Source organism: Mobula hypostoma, unplaced genomic scaffold (genome assembly GCF_963921235.1).
Source record: "Mobula hypostoma unplaced genomic scaffold, sMobHyp1.1 scaffold_179, whole genome shotgun sequence".
NCBI classification, from domain to species: domain Eukaryota; kingdom Metazoa; phylum Chordata; class Chondrichthyes; order Myliobatiformes; family Myliobatidae; genus Mobula; species Mobula hypostoma.
In genome coordinates, this window is record NW_026948267.1 from 16,443 (window position 1) to 36,608 (window position 20,166).

Sequence of the window (20,166 nt, forward strand, 5' to 3'; positions counted from 1 at the left end):
TGTGTCTCCCCCATCCCTCCCTGTCTGTGTCTCCCCATCCCTCCCTGTCTGTGTCTCCCCCATCCCTCCCTGTCTGTGTCTCCCCCATCCCTCCCTGTCTGTGTCTCCCCATCCCTCCCTGTCTGTGTCTCCCCCATCCCTCCCTGTCTGTGTCTCCCCCATCCCTCCCTGTCTGTGTCTCCCCCGTCCCTCCCTGTCTGTGTCTCCCCCGTCCCTCCCCGTCTGTGTCTCCCCCATCCCTCCCCGTCTGTGTCTCCCCATCCCTCCCCGTCTGTGTCTCCCCCATCCCTCCCTGTCTGTGTCTCCCCCATCCCTCCCCGTCTGTGTCTCCCCCATCCCTCCCTGTCTGTGTCTCCCCCATCCCTCCCTGTCTGTGTCTCCCCATCCCTCCCTGTCTGTGTCTCCCCATCCCTCCCTGTCTGTGTCTCCCCCATTCCTCCCCGTCTGTGTCTCCCCCATCCCTCCCTGTCTGTGTCTCCCCCATCCCTCCCCGTCTGTGTCTCCCCCATCCCTCCCCGTCTGTGTCTCCCCCATACCTCCCCGTCTGTGTCCCCATACCTCCCTGTCTGTGTCTCCCCCATCCCTCCCTGTCTGTGTCTCCCCCATCCCTCCCCGTCTGTGTCTCCCCCATCCCTCCCCGTCTGTGTCTCCCCCATCCCTCCCCCTGTCTGTGTCTCCCCCATCCCTCCCCGTCTGTGTCTCCCCATCCCTCCCTGTCTGTGTCTCCCCCATCCCTCCCTGTCTGTGTCTCCCCCATCCCTCCCTGTCTGTGTCTCCCCCATCCCTCCCTGTCTGTGTCTCCCCCATCCCTCCCTGTCTGTGTCTCCCCATCCCTCCCCGTCTGTGTCTCCCCCATCCCTCCCTGTCTGTGTCTCCCCCATCCCTCCCCGTCTGTGTCTCCCCCATCCCTCCCCGTCTGTGTCTCCCCCATCCCTCCCCGTCTGTGTGTCCCCATCCCTCCCTGTCTGTGTCTCCCCCATCCCTCCCTGTCTGTGTCTCCCCCATCCCTCCCTGTCTGTGTCTCCCCCATCCCTCCCTGTCTGTGTCTCCCCCATCCCTCCCTGTCTGTGTCTCCCCCATCCCTCCCCGTCTGTGTCTCCCCCATCCCTCCCTGTCTGTGTCTCCCCCATCACTCCCCGTCTGTGTCTCCCCCATCCCTCCCCGTCTGTGTCTCCCCCATCCCTCCCCGTCTGTGTGTCCCCATCCCTCCCCGTCTGTGTCTCCCCCATCCCTCCCTGTCTGTGTCTCCCCCATCCCTCCCCGTCTGTGTCTCCCCCATCCCTCACCGTCTGTGTCTCCCCATTCCTCCCTGTCTGTGTCTCCCCCATCCCTCCCTGTCTGTGTCTCCCCATCCCTCCCTGTCTGTGTCTCCCCATCCCTCCCTGTCTGTGTCTCCCCATCCCTCCCTGTCTGTGTCTCCCCCATCCCTCCCTGTCTGTGTCTCCCCCATCCCTCCCTGTCTGTGTCTCCCCCATCCCTCCCTGTCTGTGTGTCCCCATCCCTCCCTGTCTGTGTCCCCCCATCCCTCCCTGTCTGTGTCTCCCCCATCCCTCCCTGTCTGTGTCTCCCCATCCCTCCCTGTCTGTGTCTCCCCATCCCTCCCTGTCTGTGTCTCCCCATCCCTCCCTGTCTGTGTGTCCCCATCCCTCCCTGTCTGTGTCTCCCCCATCCATCCCTGTCTGTGTCTCCCCCATCCCTCCCCGTCTGTGTCTCCCCCATCCCTCCCCGTCTGTGTCTCCCCCATCCCTCCCCGTCTGTGTCTCCCCCATCCCTCCCTGTCTGTGTCTCCCCCATCCCTCCCTGTCTGTGTCTCCCCATCCCTCCCTGTCTGTGTCTCCCCATCTCTCCCTGTCTGTGTCTCCCCATCCCTCCCTGTCTGTGTCTCCCCATCCCTCCCTGTCTGTGTCTCCCCATCCCTCCCTGTCTGTGTCTCCCCATCCCTCCCCGTCTGTGTCTCCCCATCCCTCCCTGTCTGTGTCTCTCCCCATCCCTCCCCGTCTGTGTCTCCCCATCCCTCCCTGTCTGTGTCTCCCCCATCCCTCCCCGTCTGTGTCTCCCCCATCCCTCCCCGTCTGTGTCTTCCCCCATCCCTCCCCGTCTGTGTCTCCCCCGTCCCTCCCTGTCTGTGTCTCCCCCATCCCTCCCTGTCTGTGTCTCCCCCATCCCTCCCTGTCTGTGTCTCCCCCATCCCTCCCTGTCTGTGTGTCCCCATCCCTCCCTGTCTGTGTCTCCCCCATCCCTCCCTGTCTGTGTCTCCCCCATCCCTCCCTGTCTGTGTCTCCCCCATCCCTCCCTGTCTGTGTCTCCCCATCCCTCCCCGTCTGTGTCTCCCCATCTCTCCCCGTCTGTGTCTCCCCCATCCCTCCCCGTCTGTGTCTCCCCCATCCCTCCCTGTCTGTGTGTCCCCCATCCCTCCCTGTCTGTGTCTCCCCATCCCTCCCTGTCTGTGTCTCCCCCATTCCTCCCCGTCTGTGTCTCCCCCATCCCTCCCTGTCTGTGTCTCCCCCATCCCTCCCCGTCTGTGTCTCCCCCATCCCTCCCCGTCTGTGTCTCCCCCATCCCTCCCCGTCTGTGTCTCCCCATACCTCCCTGTCTGTGTCTCCCCCATCCCTCCCCGTCTGTGTCTCCCCCATCCCTCCCCGTCTGTGTCTCCCCATTCCTCCCTGTCTGTGTCTCCCCCATCCCTCCCTGTCTGTGTCTCCCCATCCCTCCCCGTCTGTGTCTCCCCATCTCTCCCTGTCTGTGTCTCCCCATCCCTCCCTGTCTGTGTCTCCCCCATCCCTCCCTGTCTGTGTCTCCCCCATCCCTCCCTGTCTGTGTCTCCCCATCCCTCCCCGTCTGTGTCTCCCCCATCCCTCCCTGTCTGTGTCTCCCCCATCCCTCCCCGTCTGTGTCTCCCCCATCCCTCCCCGTCTGTGTCTCCCCCTTCCCTCCCCGTCTGTGTGTCCCCATCCCTCCCTGTCTGTGTGTCCCCATCCCTCCCTGTCTGTGTCTCCCCCATCCCTCCATGTCTGTGTCTCCCCCATCCCTCCCTGTCTGTGTCTCCCCCATCCCTCCCTCCCCGTCTGTTTCTCCCCCATCCCTCCCCGTCTGTGTCTCCCCCATCCCTCCCTGTCTGTGTCTCCCCCATCCCTCCCCGTCTGTGTCTCCCCCATCCCTCCCCGTCTGTGTCTCCCCCATCCCTCCCCGTCTGTGTCCCCATCCCTCCCCGTCTGTGTCTCCCCCATCCCTCCCTGTCTGTGTCTCCCCCATCCCTCCCCGTCTGTGTCTCCCCCATCCCTCCCCGTCTGTGTCTCCCCATTCCTCCCTGTCTGTGTCTCCCCCATCCCTCCCTGTATGTGTCTCCCCATCCCTCCCTGTCCGTGTCTCCCCCATCCCTCCCTGTCTGTGTCTCCCCTATCCCTCCCTGTCTGTGTCTCCCCCATCCCTCCCCGTCTGTGTGTCCCCATCTCTCCCTGTCTGTGTCTCCCCATCCCTCCCCGTCTGTGTCTCCCCCATCCCTCCCTGTCTGTGTCTCCCCCATCCCTCCCTGTCTGTGTCTCCCCCATCCCTCCCTGTCTGTGTCTCCCCATCCCTCCCTGTCTGTGTCTCCCCATCCCTCCCCGTCTGTGTCTCCCCATCCCTCCCTGTCTGTGTCTCCCCATCCCACCCTGTCTGTCTCTCCCCATCCCTCCCTGTCTGTGTCTCCCCATCCCTCCCTGTCTGTGTCTCCCCCATCCCTCCCCGTCTGTGTCTCCCCCATCCCTCCCCGTCTGTGTCTCCCCCATCCCTCCCCGTCTGTGTCTCCCCCATCCCTCCCCGTCTGTGTCTCCCCATCCCTCCCCGTCTGTGTCTCCCCATCCCTCCCCGTCTGTGTCTCCCCCATCCCTCCCTGTCTGTGTCTCCCCATCCCTCCCTGTCTGTGTCTCCCCCATCCCTCCCTGTCTGTGTCTCCCCCATCCCTCCCTGTCTGTGTCTCCCCCATCCCTCCCTGTCTGTGTCTCCCCATCCCTCCCTGTCTGTGTCTCCCCCATTCCTCCCTGTCTGTGTCTCCCCCATTCCTCCCTGTCTGTGTCTCCCCCATCCCTCCCCGTCTGTGTCTCCCCCATCCCTCCCCGTCTGTGTCTCCCCCATCCCTCCCCGTCTGTGTCTCCCCCATCCCTCCCCGTCTGTGTCTCCCCCATCCCTCCCCGTCTGTGTCTCCCCCATCCCTCCCCGTCTGTGTCTCCCCCATCCCTCCCCGTCTGTGTCTCCCCCATCCCTCCCCGTCTGTGTCTCCCCCATCCCTCCCCGTCTGTGTCTCCCCCATCCCTCCCCGTCTGTGTCTCCCCATCCCTCCCTGTCTGTGTCTCCCCCATCCCTCCCTGTCTGTGTGTCCCCATCCCTCCCTGTCTGTGTCTCCCCATCCCTCCCTGTCTGTGTCTCCCCATCCCTCCCTGTCTGTGTCTCCCCCATCCCTCCCTGTCTGTGTCTCCCCCATCCCTCCCTGTCTGTGTCTCCCCCATCCCTCCCCGTCTGTGTCTCCCCCATCCCTCCCTGTCTGTGTGTCCCCATCCGTCCCCGTCTGTGTCTCCCCCATCCCTCCCCGTCTGTGTCTCCCCATCCCTCCCTGTCTGTGTCTCCCCCATCCCTCCCTGTCTGTGTGTCCCCATCCCTCCCTGTCTGTGTCTCCCCATCCCTCCCTGTCTGTGTCTCCCCCATCCCTCCCTGTCTGTGTCTCCCCATCCCTCCCTGTCTGTGTCTCCCCATCTCTCCCTGTCTGTATCTCCCCCATCCCTCCCTGTCTGTGTCTCCCCATCCCTCCCTGTCTGTGTCTCCCCCATCCCTCCCTGTCTGTGTCTCCCCCATCCCTCCCCGTCTGTGTCTCCCCCGTCCCTCCCTGTCTGTGTCTCCCCCATCCCTCCCCGTCTGTGTCTCCCCCATCCCTCCCCGTCTGTGTCTCCCCATCCCTCCCCGTCTGTGTCTCCCCATCCCTCCCCGTCTGTGTCTCCCCCGTCCCTCCCTGTCTGTGTCTCCCCATCCCTCCCCGTCTGTGTCTCCCCATTCCTCCCCGTCTGTGTCTCCCCCATCCCTCCCTGTCTGTGTCTCCCCCATCCCTCCCTGTCTGTGTCTCCCCCATCCCTCCCCGTCTGTGTCTCCCCCATCCCTCCCCGTCTGTGTCTCCCCATCCCTCCCTGTCTGTGTCTCCCCCATCCCTCCCTGTCTGTGTCTCCCCCATCCCTCCCCGTCTGTGTCTCCCCCATCCCTCCCTGTCTGTGTCTCCCCCATCCCTCCCCGTCTGTGTCTCCCCATCCCTCCCCGTCTGTGTCTCCCCATCCCTCCCTGTCTGTGTCCCCCCATCCCTCCCTGTCTGTGTCTCCCCCATCCCTCCCTGTCTGTTTCTCCCCCATCCCTCCCTGTCTGTGTCTCCCCCATCCCTCCCCGTCTGTGTCTCCCCCATCCCTCCCTGTCTGTGTCTCCCCATCCCTCCCTGTCTGTGTGTCCCCATCCCTCCCTGTCTGTGTCTCCCCCTTCCCTCCCCGTCTGTGTCTCCCCCATCCCTCCCTGTCTGTGTCTCCCCCATCCCTCCCTGTCTGTGTCTCCCCATCCCTCCCTGTCTGTGTCTCCCCCATCCCTCCCTGTCTGTCTCCCCCGTCCCTCCCTGTCTGTGTCTCCCCCGTCCCTCCCTGTCTGTGTCTCCCCCGTCCCTCCCCGTCTGTGTCTCCCCCGTCCCTCCCCGTCTGTGTCTCCCCCATCCCTCCCCGTCTGTGTCTCCCCCATCCGTCCCCGTCTGTGTCTCCCCCATCCCTCCCTGTCTGTGTCTCCCCATCCCTCCCCGTCTGTGTCTCCCCCATCCCTCCCCGTCTGTGTTCTCCCCCATCCCTCCCTGTCTGTGTCTCCCCATCCCTCCCTGTCTGTGTCTCCCCATCCCTCCCCGTCTGTGTCTCCCCCATCCCTCCCCGTCTGTGTCTCCCCCATCCCTCCCTGTCTGTGTCTCCCCCATCCCTCCCTGTCTGTGTGTCCCCCCCATCCCTCCCTGTCTGTGTGTCCCCCTTCCCTCCCTGTCTGTGTCTCCCCCATCCGTCCCTGTCTGTGTCTCCCCATCCCTCCCTCTCTGTGTCTCCCCATCCCTCCCCGTCTGTGTCTCCCCCATCCCTCCCTGTCTGTGTCTCCCCCATCCCTCCCTGTCTGTGTCTCCCCCATCCCTCCCTGTCTGTGTCTCCCCATCCCTCCCTGTCTGTGTCTCCCCCATCCCTCCCTGTCTGTGTCTCCCCCATCCCTCCCCGTCTGTGTCTCCCCATCCCTCCCTGTCTGTGTCTCCCCATCCCTCCCTGTCTGTGTCTCCCCCATCCCTCCCTGTCTGTGTCTCCCCCATCCCTCCCCGTCTGTGTCTCCCCATTCCTCCCTGTCTGTGTCTCCCCATCCCTCCCTGTCTGTGTCTCCCCCATCCCTCCCTGTCTGTGTCCCCATCCCTCCCTGTCTGTGTCTCCCCCATCCCTCCCCGTCTGTGTCTCCCCCATCCCTCCCTGTCTGTGTCTCCCCCATCCCTCCCCGTCTGTGTCTCCCCCATCCCTCCCCGTCTGTGTGTCCCCATCCCTCCCTGTCTGTGTCTCCCCCATCCCTCCCCGTCTGTGTGTCCCCATCCCTCCCTGTCTGTGTCTCCCCATCCCTCCCTGTCTGTGTCTCCCCATCCCTCCCTGTCTGTGTCTCCCCATCCCTCCCTGTCTGTGTCTCCCCATCCCTCCCTGTCTGTGTGTCCCCATCCCTCCCTGTCTGTGTCTCCCCCATCCCTCCCTGTCTGTGTCTCCCCCATCCCTCCCTGTCTGTGTCTCCCCCATCCCTCCCCGTCTGTGTCTCCCCCATCCCTCCCTGTCTGTGTCTCCCCCATCCCTCCCTGTCTGTGTCTCCCCCATCCCTCCCCGTCTGTGTCTCCCCCATCCCTCCCCGTCTGTGTGTCCCCATCCCTCCCTGTCTGTGTCTCCCCCATCCCTCCCTGTCTGTGTCTCCCCATCCCTCCCTGTCTGTGTCTCCCCATCCCTCCCTGTCTGTGTGTCCCCATCCCTCCCTGTCTGTGTCTCCCCCATCCCTCCCTGTCTGTGTCTCCCCCATCCCTCCCTGTCTGTGTCTCCCCCATCCCTCCCTGTCTGTGTCTCCCCCATCCCTCCCTGTCTGTGTCTCCCCCATCCCTCCCCGTCTGTGTCTCCCCCATCCCTCCCTGTCTGTGTCTCCCCCATCCCTCCCCGTCTGTGTCTCCCCATCCCTCCCCGTCTGTGTCTCCCCATCCCTCCCTGTCTGTGTCTCCCCCATCCCTCCCCGTCTGTGTCTCCCCCATCCCTCCCTGTCTGTGTCTCCCCCATCCCTCCCTGTCTGTGTCTCCCCCATCCCTCCCCGTCTGTGTCTCCCCATCCCTCCCTGTCTGTGTCTCCCCCATCCCTCCCTGTCTGTGTGTCCCCATCCCTCCCTGTCTGTGTCTCCCCTCCCTCCCCGTCTGTGTCTCCCCCATCCCTCCCTGTCTGTGTCTCCCCCATCCCTCCCTGTCTGTGTCTCCCCCATCCCTCCCTGTCTGTGTCTCCCCTCCCTCCCTGTCTGTGTCTCCCCCATCCCTCCCTGTCTGTGTCTCCCCCATCCCTCCCTGTCTGTGTCTCCCCCATCCCTCCCTGTCTGTGTCTCCCCCATCCCTCCCCGTCTGTGTCTCCCCCATCCCTCCCTGTCTGTGTCTCCCCATCCCTCCCTGTCTGTGTCTCCCCATCCCTCCCCGTCTGTGTCTCCCCCATCCCTCCCCGTCTGTGTCTCCCCATCCCTCCCCGTCTGTGTCTCCCCATCCCTCCCTGTCTGTGTCTCCCCCATCCCTCCCTGTCTGTGTCTCCCCATCCCTCCCTGTCTGTGTCTCCCCATCCCTCCCCGTCTGTGTCTCCCCCATCCCTCCCCGTCTGTGTCTCCCCCATCCCTCCCTGTCTGTGTCTCCCCCATCCCTCCCTGTCTGTGTGTCCCCCCATCCCTCCCTGTCTGTGTCTCCCCCATCCCTCCCTGTCTGTGTCTCCCCCATCCCTCCCTGTCTGTGTCTCCCCATCCCTCCCGTCTGTGTCTCCCCATCCCTCCCCGTCTGTGTCTCCCCCATCCCTCCCTGTCTGTGTCTCCCCCATCCCTCCCTGTCTGTGTCTCCCCCATCCCTCCCTGTCTGTGTCTCCCCATCCCTCCCTGTCTGTGTCTCCCCCATCCCTCCCTGTCTGTGTCTCCCCCATCCCTCCCCGTCTGTGTCTCCCCATCCCTCCCTGTCTGTGTCTCCCCATCCCTCCCTGTCTGTGTCTCCCCCATCCCTCCCTGTCTGTGTCTCCCCCATCCCTCCCCGTCTGTGTCTCCTCATTCCTCCCTGTCTGTGTCTCCCCATCGCTCCCTGTCTGTGTCTCCCCCATCCCTCCCTGTCTGTGTCCCCATCCCTCCCCGTCTGTGTCTCCCCCATCCCTCCCCGTCTGTGTCTCCCCCATCCCTCCCTGTCTGTGTCTCCCCCATCCCTCCCCGTCTGTGTCTCCCCCATCCCTCCCCGTCTGTGTCTCCCCATCCCTCCCTGTCTGTGTCTCCCCCATCCCTCCCTGTCTGTGTCTCCCCATCCCTCCCTGTCTGTGTCTCCCCATCCCTCCCTGTCTGTGTCTCCCCATCCCTCCCTGTCTGTGTCTCCCCATCCCTCCCTGTCTGTGTCTCCCCATCCCTCCCTGTCTGTGTCTCCCCATCCCTCCCTGTCTGTGTCTCCCCCCATCCCTCCCTGTCTGTGTCTCCCCCATCCCTCCCTGTCTGTGTCTCCCCATCCCTCCCTGTCTGTGTCTCCCCCATCCCTCCCCGTCTGTGTCTCCCCCATCCCTCCCCGTCTGTGTCTCCCCCATCCCTCCCCGTCTGTGTCTCCCCCATCCCTCCCTGTCTGTGTGTCCCCATCCCTCACTGTCTGTGTCTCCCCCATCCCTCCCTGTCTGTGTCTCCCCATCCCTCCCTGTCTGTGTCTCCCCATCCCTCCCTGTCTGTGTCTCCCCCATCCCTCCCTGTCTGTGTCTCCCCCATCCCTCCCTGTCTGTGTCTCCCCCATCCCTCCCTGTCTGTCTCCCCATCCCTCCCTGTCTGTCTCCCCATCCCTCCCTGTCTGTCTCCCCATCCCTCCCTGTCTGTGTCTCCACATCCCTCCCTGTCTGTGTCCCCATCCCTCCCTGTCTGTGTCTCCCCCATCCCTCCCCGTCTGTGTCTCCCCATCCCTCCCTGTCTGTGTCTCCCCCATCCCTCCCTGTCTGTGTCTCCCCATCCCTCCCTGTCTGTGTCTCCCCCATCCCTCCCTGTCTGTGTCTCCCCATCCCTCCCCGTCTGTGTCTCCCCCATCCCTCCCTGTCTGTGTCTCCCCCATCCCTCCCCGTCTGTGTCTCCCCCATCCCTCCCCGTCTGTGTCTCCCCCGTCCCTCCCCGTCTGTGTCTCCCCCGTCCCTCCCCGTCTGTGTCTCCCCCATCCCTCCCTGTCTGTGTCTCCCCATCCCTCCCTGTCTGTGTCCCCATCCCTCCCTGTCTGTGTCTCCCCCATCCCTCCCTGTCTGTGTCTCCCCATCCCTCCCTGTCTGTATCTCCCCATCCCTCCCCGTCTGTGTCTCCCCATCCCTCCCTGTCTGTGTCTCCCCCATCCCTCCCCGTCTGTGTCTCCCCCATCCCTCCCCGTCTGTGTCTCCCCATCCCTCCCCGTCTGTGTCTCCCCATCCCTCCCTGTCTGTGTCTCCCCCATCCCTCCCTGTCTGTGTCTCCCCCATCCCTCCCCGTCTGTGTCTCCCCCATCCCTCCCTGTCTGTGTCTCCCCCATCCCTCCCTGTCTGTGTCTCCCCATCCCTCCCTGTCTGTGTCTCCCCCATCCCTCCCTGTCTGTGTCTCCCCCATCCCTCCCCGTCTGTGTCTCCCCCATCCCTCCCTGTCTGTGTCTCCCCATCCCTCCCTGTCTGTGTCTCCCCCATCCCTCCCTGTCTGTGTCTCCCCCATCCCTCCCTGTCTGTGTCTCCCCATCCCTCCCTGTCTGTGTCTCCCCATCCCTCCCTGTCTGTGTCTCCCCATCCCTCCCCGTCTGTGTCTCCCCATCCCTCCCTGTATGTGTCTCCCCCATCCCTCCCCGTCTGTGTCTCCCCCATCCCTCCCCGTCTGTGTCTCCCCATCCCTCCCCGTCTGTGTCTCCCCCGTCCCTCCCTGTCTGTGTCTCCCCCGTCCCTCCCTGTCTGTGTCTCCCCATCCCTCCCTGTCTGTGTCTCCCCCATCCCTCCCTGTCTGTGTCTCCCCATCTCTCCCTGTCTGTGTCTCCCCCATCCCTCCCTGTCTGTGTCTCCCCATCCCTCCCTGTCTGTGTCTCCCCATCCCTCCCCGTCTGTGTCTCCCCATCCCTCCCTGTCTGTGTCTCCCCCATCCCTCCCCGTCTGTGTCTCCCCATCCCTCCCTGTCTGTGTGTCCCCCATCCCTCCCCGTCTGTGTCTCCCCCATCCCTCCCCGTCTGTGTCTCCCCCATCCCTCCCCGTCTGTGTCTCCCCCATCCCTCCCTGTCTGTGTCTCCCCCATCCCTCCCTGTCTGTGTCTCCCCATCCCTCCCTGTCTGTGTCTCCCCATCCCTCCCCGTCTGTATCTCCCCATCCCTCCCCGTCTGTGTCTCCCCCGTCCCTCCCTGTCTGTGTCTCCCCCGTCCCTCCCTGTCTGTGTCTCCCCATCCCTCCCTGTCTGTGTCTCCCCCATCCCTCCCTGTCTGTGTCTCCCCATCCCTCCCTGTCTGTGTCTCCCCATCTCTCCCTGTCTGTGTCTCCCCCATCCCTCCCTGTCTGTGTCTCCCCCATCCCTCCCTGTCTGTGTCTCCCCATCCCTCCCTGTCTGTGTCTCCCCATCCCTCCCTGTCTGTGTCTCCCCATCCCTCCCCGTCTGTGTCTCCCCATCCCTCCCTGTCTGTGTCTCCCCCATCCCTCCCCGTCTGTGTCTCCCCCATCCCTCCCCGTCTGTGTCTCCCCATCCCTCCCCGTCTGTGTCTCCCCCGTCCCTCCCTGTCTGTGTCTCCCCCGTCCCTCCCTGTCTGTGTCTCCCCATCCCTCCCTGTCTGTGTCTCCCCCATCCCTCCCAGTCTGTGTCTCCCCATCCCTCCCTGTCTGTGTCTCCCCATCTCTCCCTGTCTGTGTCTCCCCCATCCCTCCCTGTCTGTGTCTCCCCATCCCTCCCTGTCTGTGTCTCCCCATCCCTCCCTGTCTGTGTCTCCCCCATCCCTCCCTGTCTGTGTCTCCCCATCCCTCCCTGTCTGTGTCTCCCCCATCCCTCCCTGTCTGTGTCTCCCCCATCCCTCCCCGTCTGTGTCTCCCCCATCCCTCCCCGTCTGTGTCTCCCCCATCCCTCCCCGTCTGTGTCTCCCCATCCCTCCCCGTCTGTTCTCCCCATCCCTCCCCGTCTGTGTCTCCCCATCCCTCCCCGTCTGTGTCTCCCCCATCCTTCCCCGTCTGTGTCTCCCCATCCCTCCCCGTCTGTGTCTCCCCATCCCTCCCTGTCTGTGTCTCCCCATCCCTCCCCGTCTGTGTCTCCCCCATCCCTCCCCGTCTGTGTCTCCCCATCCCTCCCCGTCTGTGTGTCCCCCATCCCTCCCCGTCTGTGTCTCCCCCATCCCTCCCCGTCTGTGTCTCCCCCATCCCTCCCCGTCTGTGTCTCCCCCATCCCTCCCCGTCTGTGTCTCCCCCATCCCTCCCTGTCTGTGTCTCCCCCATCCCTCCCTGTCTGTGTCTCCCCATCCCTCCCTGTCTGTGTCTCCCCCATCCCTCCCTGTCTGTGTCTCCCCATCCCTCCCCGTCTGTGTCTCCCCCATCCCTCCCTGTCTGTGTGTCCCCATCCCTCCCCGTCTGTGTGTCCCCCATCCCTCCCTGTCTGTGTCATCCCCCCGTCATCCCCTCCCTCCCTGTCTGTGTCTCCCCCATCCCTCCCTGTCTGTGTCTCCCCCATCCCTCCCTGTCTGTGTCTCCCCATCCCTCCCTGTCTGTGTCTCCCCCATCCCTCCCTGTCTGTGTCTCCCCCATCCCTCCCTGTCTGTGTCTCCCCCATCCCTCCCTGTCTGTGTCTCCCCCATCCCTCCCCTGTCTGTGTGTCCCCATCCCTCCCCGTCTGTGTCTCCCCCATCCCTCCCCGTCTGTGTCTCCCCCATCCCTCCCTGTCTGTGTCTCCCCCGTCCCTCCCCGTCTGTGTCTCCCCCGTCCCTCCCTGTCTGTGTCTCCCCCATCCCTCCCCGTCTGTGTCTCCCCCATCCCTCCCCGTCTGTGTCTCCCCCATCCCTCCCCGTCTGTGTCTCCCCCATCCCTCCCCGTCTGTGTCTCCCCCATCCCTCCCCGTCTGTGTCTCCCCATCCCTCCCTGTCTGTGTCTCCCCCATCCCTCCCTGTCTGTGTCTCCCCCATCCCTCCCTGTCTGTGTCTCCCCATCCCTCCCTGTCTGTGTCTCCCCCATCCCTCCCTGTCTGTGTCTCCCCCATCCCTCCCTGTCTGTGTCTCCCCCATCCCTCCCCGTCTGTGTCTCCCCCATCCCTCCCTGTCTGTGTCTCCCCATCCCTCCCCGTCTGTGTCTCCCCCATCCCTCCCCGTCTGTGTCTCCCCATCCCTCCCCGTCTGTGTCTCCCCCATCCCTCCCTGTCTGTGTCTCCCCCATCCCTCCCTGTCTGTGTCTCCCCCATCCCTCCCCGTCTGTGTCTCCCCCATCCCTCCCCGTCTGTGTCTCCCCCATCCCTCCCTGTCTGTGTCTCCCCCATCCCTCCCCGTCTGTGTCTCCCCCATCCCTCCCCGTCTGTGTCTCCCCCATCCCTCCCCGTCTGTGTCTCCCCCATCCCTCCCCGTCTGTGTCTCCCCCATCCCTCCCCGTCTGTGTCTCCCCCATCCCTCCCCGTCTGTGTCTCCCCCATCCCTCCCCGTCTGTGTCTCCCCATCCCTCCCTGTCTGTGTCTCCCCATCCCTCCCTGTCTGTGTCTCCCCCATCCCTCCCCGTCTGTGTCTCCCCCATCCCTCCCCGTCTGTGTCTCCCCATCCCTCCCTGTCTGTGTCTCCCCATCCCTCCCTGTCTGTGTGTCTCCCCATCCCTCCCCGTCTGTGTGTCCCCCATCCCTCCCCGTCTGTGTCTCCCCCATCCCTCCCCGTCTGTGTCTCCCCCATCCCTCCCCGTCTGTGTCTCCCCATCCCTCCCTGTCTGTGTCTCCCCATCCCTCCCTGTCTGTGTCTCCCCCATCCCTCCCCGTCTGTGTCTCCCCCATCCCTCCCCGTCTGTGTCTCCCCCATCCCTCCCCGTCTGTGTCTCCCCATCCCTCCCTGTCTGTGTCTCCCCATCCCTCCCTGTCTGTGTCTCCCCATCCCTCCCCGTCTGTGTGTCCCCCATCCCTCCCCGTCTGTGTCTCCCCCATCCCTCCCCGTCTGTGTGTCCCCCATTCCTCCCCGTCTGTGTCTCCCCATCCCTCCCCGTCTGTGTCTCCCCCATCCCTCCCTGTCTGTGTCTCCCCATCCCTCCCTGTCTGTGTCTCCCCCATCCCTCCCTGTCTGTGTCTCCCCCATCCCTCCCTGTCTGTGTCTCCCCCATCCCTCCCTGTCTGTGTCTCCCCATCCCTCCCTGTCTGTGTCTCCCCCATTCCTCCCTGTCTGTGTCTCCCCCATTCCTCCCTGTCTGTGTCTCCCCCATCCCTCCCCGTCTGTGTGTCCCCATCCCTCCCCGTCTGTGTCTCCCCCATCCCTCCCTGTCTGTGTCTCCCCCATCCCTCCCTGTCTGTGTCTCCCCATCCCTCCCCGTCTGTGTCTCCCCCATCCCTCCCCGTCTGTGTCTCCCCCATCCCTCCCTGTCTGTGTCTCCCCATCCCTCCCCGTCTGTGTGTCCCCCATCCCTCCCCGTCTGTGTCTCCCCCATCCCTCCCCGTCTGTGTCTCCCCCATCCCTCCCCGTCTGTGTCTCCCCCATCCCTCCCCGTCTGTGTCTCCCCCATCCCTCCCCGTCTGTGTCTCCCCCATCCCTCCCCGTCTGTGTCTCCCCATCCCTCCCTGTCTGTGTCTCCCCATCCCTCCCTGTCTGTGTCTCCCCCATCCCTCCCCGTCTGTGTCTCCCCCATCCCTCCCCGTCTGTGTCTCCCCCATCCCTCCCCGTCTGTGTCTCCCCATCCCTCCCTGTCTGTGTCTCCCCATCCCTCCCTGTCTGTGTCTCCCCATCCCTCCCCGTCTGTGTGTCCCCCATCCCTCCCCGTCTGTGTCTCCCCCATCCCTCCCCGTCTGTGTGTCCCCCATTCCTCCCCGTCTGTGTCTCCCCATCCCTCCCCGTCTGTGTCTCCCCCATCCCTCCCTGTCTGTGTCTCCCCATCCCTCCCTGTCTGTGTCTCCCCCATCCCTCCCTGTCTGTGTCTCCCCCATCCCTCCCTGTCTGTGTCTCCCCCATCCCTCCCTGTCTGTGTCTCCCCATCCCTCCCTGTCTGTGTCTCCCCCATTCCTCCCTGTCTGTGTCTCCCCCATTCCTCCCTGTCTGTGTCTCCCCCGTCCCTCCCTGTCTGTGTCTCCCCCATCCCTCCCTGTCTGTGTCTCCCCATCCCTCCCTGTCTGTGTCTCCCCATCCCTCCCTGTCTGTGTCTCCCCATCCCTCCCTGTCTGTGTCCCCCCATCCCTCCCTGTCTGTGTCCCCCCATCCCTCCCCGTCTGTCTCTCCCCCATCCCTCCCCGTCTGTGTCTCCCCCATCCCTCCCCGTCTGTGTCTCCCCCATCCCTCCCCGTCTGTGTCTCCCCATCCCTCCCCGTCTGTGTCTCCCCCATCCCTCCCCGTCTGTGTCTCCCCATCCCTCCCTGTCTGTGTCTCCCCCATCCCTCCCCGTCTGTGTCTCCCCATCCCTCCCCGTCTGTGTCTCCCCCATCCCTCCCTGTCTGTGTCTCCCCATCCCTCCCTGTCTGTGTCTCCCCCATCCCTCCCCGTCTGTGTCTCCCCCATCCCTCCCTGTCTGTGTCTCCCCATCCCTCCCCGTCTGTGTCTCCCCCATCCCTCCCTGTCTGTGTCTCCCCATCCCTCCCTGTCTGTGTCTCCCCCATCCCTCCCTGTCTGTGTCTCCCCCATCCCTCCCTGTCTGTGTCTCCCCCATCCCTCCCTGTCTGTGTCTCCCCATCCCTCCCTGTCTGTGTCTCCCCCATCCCTCCCTGTCTGTGTCTCCCCATCTCTCCCTGTCTGTATCTCCCCCATCCCTCCCCGTCTGTGTCTCCCCCATCCCTCCCCGTCTGTGTCTCCCCATCTCTCCCTGTCTGTGTCTCCCCCATCCCTCCCCGTCTGTGTCTCCCCATCCCTCCCTGTCTGTGTCTCCCCCTTCCCTCCCTGTCTGTCTCCCCCCTCCCCATGCGTCCCTGTCTCCCCCTCCCTCTCCTACGCTCCTCCGTATCGCTTGTCACCCTCTCTCTCCCCCCGTCTGTCTCTCCTCCCCCCTCCTCAATACCACCCCGCGTCCCCGTTTCCCCTCCCGCGTCCCCGTCCCCGTCTCCCCCCTCCCTCCCCGTCCCCGTCTCAGTCACCCCCTCCCCTCCCCAGTAACGGGTCTGCTTCCTGTCTCTCATAGGACAGGTACACATCTCTGACTGAGGAGACTGAGGCTTTAATTAATGTCGCAGAAGCTGATATTGAAAATGCAGACGACGATAGTGATGAAACGGTAAATATGGAGGGAGATTCGCTCTGTGTCTGACCCCGGGAGTGTGTGATGGGACGGTGCGGAGGGAGATTCACTCTGTGTCCGACCCCGGGAGTGTGTGACGGGACGGTGCGGAGGGAGATTCGCTCTGTGTCCGACCCCGGGAGAGTGTGACGGGACGGTGCGGAGGGAGATTCGCTCTGTGTCCGACCCCGGGAGAGTGTGACGGGACGGTGCGGAGGGAGATTCGCTCTGTGTCCGACCCCGGGAGAGTGTGACGGGACGGTGCGGAGGGAGATTCGCTCTGTGTCCGACCCCGGGAGAGTGTGACGGGACGGTGCGGAGGGAGATTCGCTCTGCGTCCGACCCCGGGAGTGTGTGACGGGACGGTGCGGAGGGAGATTCGCTCTGCGTCCGACCCCGGGAGTGTGTGATGGGACGGTGCGGAGGGAGATTCGCTCTGCGTCCGACCCCGGGAGTGTGTGATGGGACGGTGGGGAGGGAGATTCGCTCTGCGTCCGACCCCGGGAGTGTGTGATGGGACGGTGCAGAGGGAGATTCACTCTGTGTCTGACCCCGGGAGTGTGTGATGGGACGGTGCGGGGGGAGATTCGCTCCGTGTCTGACGCCGGGAGTGTGAGATGGGACAGTGTGGAGGGAGATTCACTCTCTGTCTCACCCCGTGAGTGTGTGATGTGACGGTGTGGAGGGAGATTCACTCTGTGTCCGACCCCGGGAGTGTGTGATGGGACGGTGCGGAGGGAGATTAGCTCTGTGTCCGACCCCGGGAGTGTGTGATGGGACGGTGCGGAGGGAGATTCACTCTGTGTCTGACCCCGGGAGTGTGTGATGGGACGGTGTGGAGGGAGCTTCACTCTGTGTGTCTGACCCCGGGAGTGTGTGACGGGACAGTGCGGAGGGAGATTCACTCTGTGTCTGACCCCGGGAGTGTGTGATGGGACGGTGTGGAGGGAGATTCACTCTGTGTCTGACCCCGGGAGCGTGTGATGGGACGGTGCGGAGGGAGATTCACTCTGTGTCTGACCCTGGGAGTGTGTGATGGGACGGTGCGGAGGGAGATTCACTCTGTGTCTGACCCCGGGAGCGTGTGATGGGACGGTGCGGAGGGAGATTCGCTCTGTGTCTGACCCCGGGAGCGTGTGACGGTATGGTGCGGAGGGAGATTTGCTCTGTGTCCGACCCCGGGATGGCCTCTATTGTATGTCTGCCTGCACTATGAACCCCTAGCAGAGCCCTCTGTGACGCACCCCTTTCTGTGTGTAACAAAGAAATAACTCGCCCCACATATTCCCCTTTGCACCTTCCCCCCATCCCTCAGATTCAACCTCTGCCCTCTGCTATTGGACATGTCCGCCTCTCGTAATCTTACAAACCTCTATCAAATCTCCCCCCCACCCCCCAGTCTCCGTTACTCCACAGAAAACCTTTCTGAACTCTCCACGCTCTCTTATCCAGGCAGCATCCTGGTGAACCCGTCCTGTATGTCCTCTCCAAACTGCGTCTCTCCCCCCCCCAACACATAGCCCTCCTGTAACTGGACGACACGAACTACACCTATTACCCCCAGTCCAGTCCTTCCCGTCTCCCCCCCCCCACCCTGTCTGCTGCGAGGGAGCCGTGGGCTCGGGGCCCCGAGATCCCTGCCGCACGTCAATTCTGCGGCCGGTAACTGCGTCCTACGAAGGCCCGATCGCCAGCAGCCTTCTCTACGACCCCGTCCGCGTCTGGCGCCACTTTCCACGGACCGCGATGCCGAGCGGGTAGGGAAATGGCAGATGGGAGTTGGGATTAGATTACGAGGACACTCGGCCCTCGTGTTTTTCTTTCGTTTAGGAACGCGTGCATTAAAAAAAAAGATACATTGACACAATGTATATCAGCTTTTCAGTCTTGTTTGTCTTGTGGTATCATTCTGGAGGAACCTTGTATCAGTTCTTAATGCATGCGTTACTAAATGACAATAAAAGAGGACTGCGTGCCCTCATAATCTAATTGTTCCTCCAGAATGAAATCACAAGAACACAGTGCAAGCCAAGACTAAAACTGAGAAAACCACATAATTATAACATATAGTTACAACAGTGCAACAATACCATAATTTGATAAAGAACAGACCATGGGCACTGTAAAAAAAAAAGTCTCAAACTCCCGATAGACTCATCATCTCACGCAGACGGCAGACGGAAGAAAAACTCTCCCTGATGATAGCAGAGCGAAGGGACATGGGGACAATAGGTGCAGGCGTAGGCCATTCGGCCCTTCGAGCCAGCACTGCCATTCACTGTGATCACGGCTGATCATCCACAATCAGGATCCAGTTCCTGCCTTATCCCCATAACCTTCGATTCCGCTATCTTTAAGAGCTCTATCCATCTCTTTCCTGAAAGCATCCAGAGACTTGCCCTCCACAGGCTTCTGGGGCAGAGCATTCCACATATCCACCACTCTCTGGGTGAAAAAAGTTTTCCCTCAACTCCGTTCTAAATGGCCTACCCCTTATTCTTAAACTGTGGCCTCTGGTTCTGGACTCACCCATCAGCGGGAACATGCTTCCTGCCTCCAGCGTGTCCAATCCCTTAATAATCTTATATGTTTCAATCAGATCCCCTCTCAGCCTTCTAAATTCCAGAGTATACAAGCCCAGTCGCTCCAATCTTTCGACATATGACAGTCCCGCCATCCCGGGAATTAACCTGGTGAACCTACGCTGCACTCCCTCAATAGCAAGAATGCCCTTCCTCAAATTTGGAGACCAAAACTGCACACAGTACTCCAGGTGTGGTCTCACCAGGGCCCTGTACAACTGCAGAAGGACCTCTTTGCTCTTATACTCAATTCCCCTTGTTATGAAAGCCAGCACGCCATTAGCTTTCTTCACTGCCTGCTGTACCTGCATGTTTGCTTTCAGTGACTGATGTACAAGGACGCCTAGATCTCGTTGTGCTTCCCCTTTTCCTACCTTGACTCCATTTAGATAATAATCTGCCTTCCCGTTCTTACCACCAAAGTGGATAACCTCACATTTATCCACATTAAACTGCATCTGCCACGCATCTGCCCACTCATTAGTACCTGCATGCTTGCTTTCAGTGACTGATGTACAAGGACACCTAGACCTCGTTGTAGGGGAGGGGACTGATTTGTGGATGATCAGCTGTGATGGCAGTGGATGGCGGTGCTGGCTCGAAGGGGCCGAATGGCCCACTCCTGCACCTATTGTCTGTTGTGACCGTGGGGACCTGGAGAGCTACATTCTTGCGGGTGGGCGGCGAAGTAAGAAGCTGGGAGCTGATTGGTGAGGAAAAGGGGCCGAGGGCTGAAGGTGAAGGAGTCTGATTGGAGAGTGGACCATGGGAGGGAGGGGGAGGTGGGTGCGGGCACCCAGGGGGAGGTGATGGGCAGAGGGAAGAGGGAGGAGGCCCCTCCGTGGGGATTTGAAGAGGAGGGAAGAGGGATGGGGCAAAGTTTAACAAGTTGTTGAATCTGACATGTCACCTCGTTCTCTCCCCCCCCCTCCCCAACAGGTGAACATGGGGGACGTGTTTATCAAGCAGGGCATTCACACAATTGAGTACTGTCTCAGCTGTATCTCCAACACGGCGTCCTACCTCCGTCTCTGGGCTCTCAGCCTCGCTCACGCACGTAAGTCTCTCTCTCTTCGAGGGTGGGGGGGGATTCACGGACGGGAACTGTGCACGGTGCTCCCAGTGTGTGTGGGTCTGACCCAGGGGGATACGGAGATGGGAACTGTGCACGGTGCTCCCGGTGTGTGTGGGTCTGACCCAGGGGGATACGGAGATGGGAACTGTGCACGGTGCTCCTGGTGTGTATGGGTCTGATCCGGGGGTGGGGGGGCGCGGGTGGTGGTATACGGAGACGGGAACTGTGCACGGTGCTCCCAGTGTGTGGGTCTGACCCGGGGGGGATACGGAGACGGGAACTGTGCACGGTGCTCCCGGTGTGTGGGTCTGACCCGAGGGGGATACGGAGACGGGAACTGTGCACGGTGCTCCCAGTGTGTGGGTCTGACTCGGGGGGGATACGGAGACGGGAACTGTGCACGGTGCTCCCAGTGTGTGGGTCTGACTCGGGGGGGATACGGAGACGGGAACTGTGCACGGTGCTCCCAGTGTGTGTGTGGGTCTGACCCGGGGGGGGGATACGGAGACGGGAACTGTGCACAGTGCTCCTGGTGTGTGTGGGTCTGACCCGGGGGGATATGGAGACGGGAACTGTGCACGGTGCTCCCGGTGTGTGTGGGTCTGACCCGGGGGGATATGGAGACGGGAACTGTGCACGGTGCTCCCAGTGTGTGTGTGGGTCTGACCCGGAGGGGGATACGGAGACGGGAACTGTGCACAGTGCTCCTGGTGTGTGTGGGTCTGACCTGGGGGGATACGGAGACGGGAACTGTGCACGGTGCTCCCGGTGTGTGTGGGTCTGACCCGGGGGGATACGGAGACGGGAACTGTGCACGGTGCTCCCAGTGTGTGTGGGTCTGACCCAGGGGGATACGGAGACGGGAACTGTGCACGGTGCTCCT

At 63.1% G+C, this 20,166-nt stretch overlaps 1 protein-coding gene across 1 annotated transcript in view; it reads left to right on the forward strand.

Annotated features, from left to right (window-relative positions):
• Window positions 1-20,166, forward strand: part of LOC134342267 (V-type proton ATPase 116 kDa subunit a 4-like) — a gene marked incomplete at its 5' end in the record, with an annotated part of 39,760 nt that overhangs the window by 13,549 nt on the left and 6,045 nt on the right. Inside the window, 2 exons of the mRNA XM_063040233.1 lie at window positions 15,531-15,623; window positions 19,148-19,265. Of these exons, the coding sequence (XP_062896303.1) occupies window positions 15,531-15,623; window positions 19,148-19,265 (211 nt within the window). The remainder of the gene's footprint in view (window positions 1-15,530; window positions 15,624-19,147; window positions 19,266-20,166) is intronic.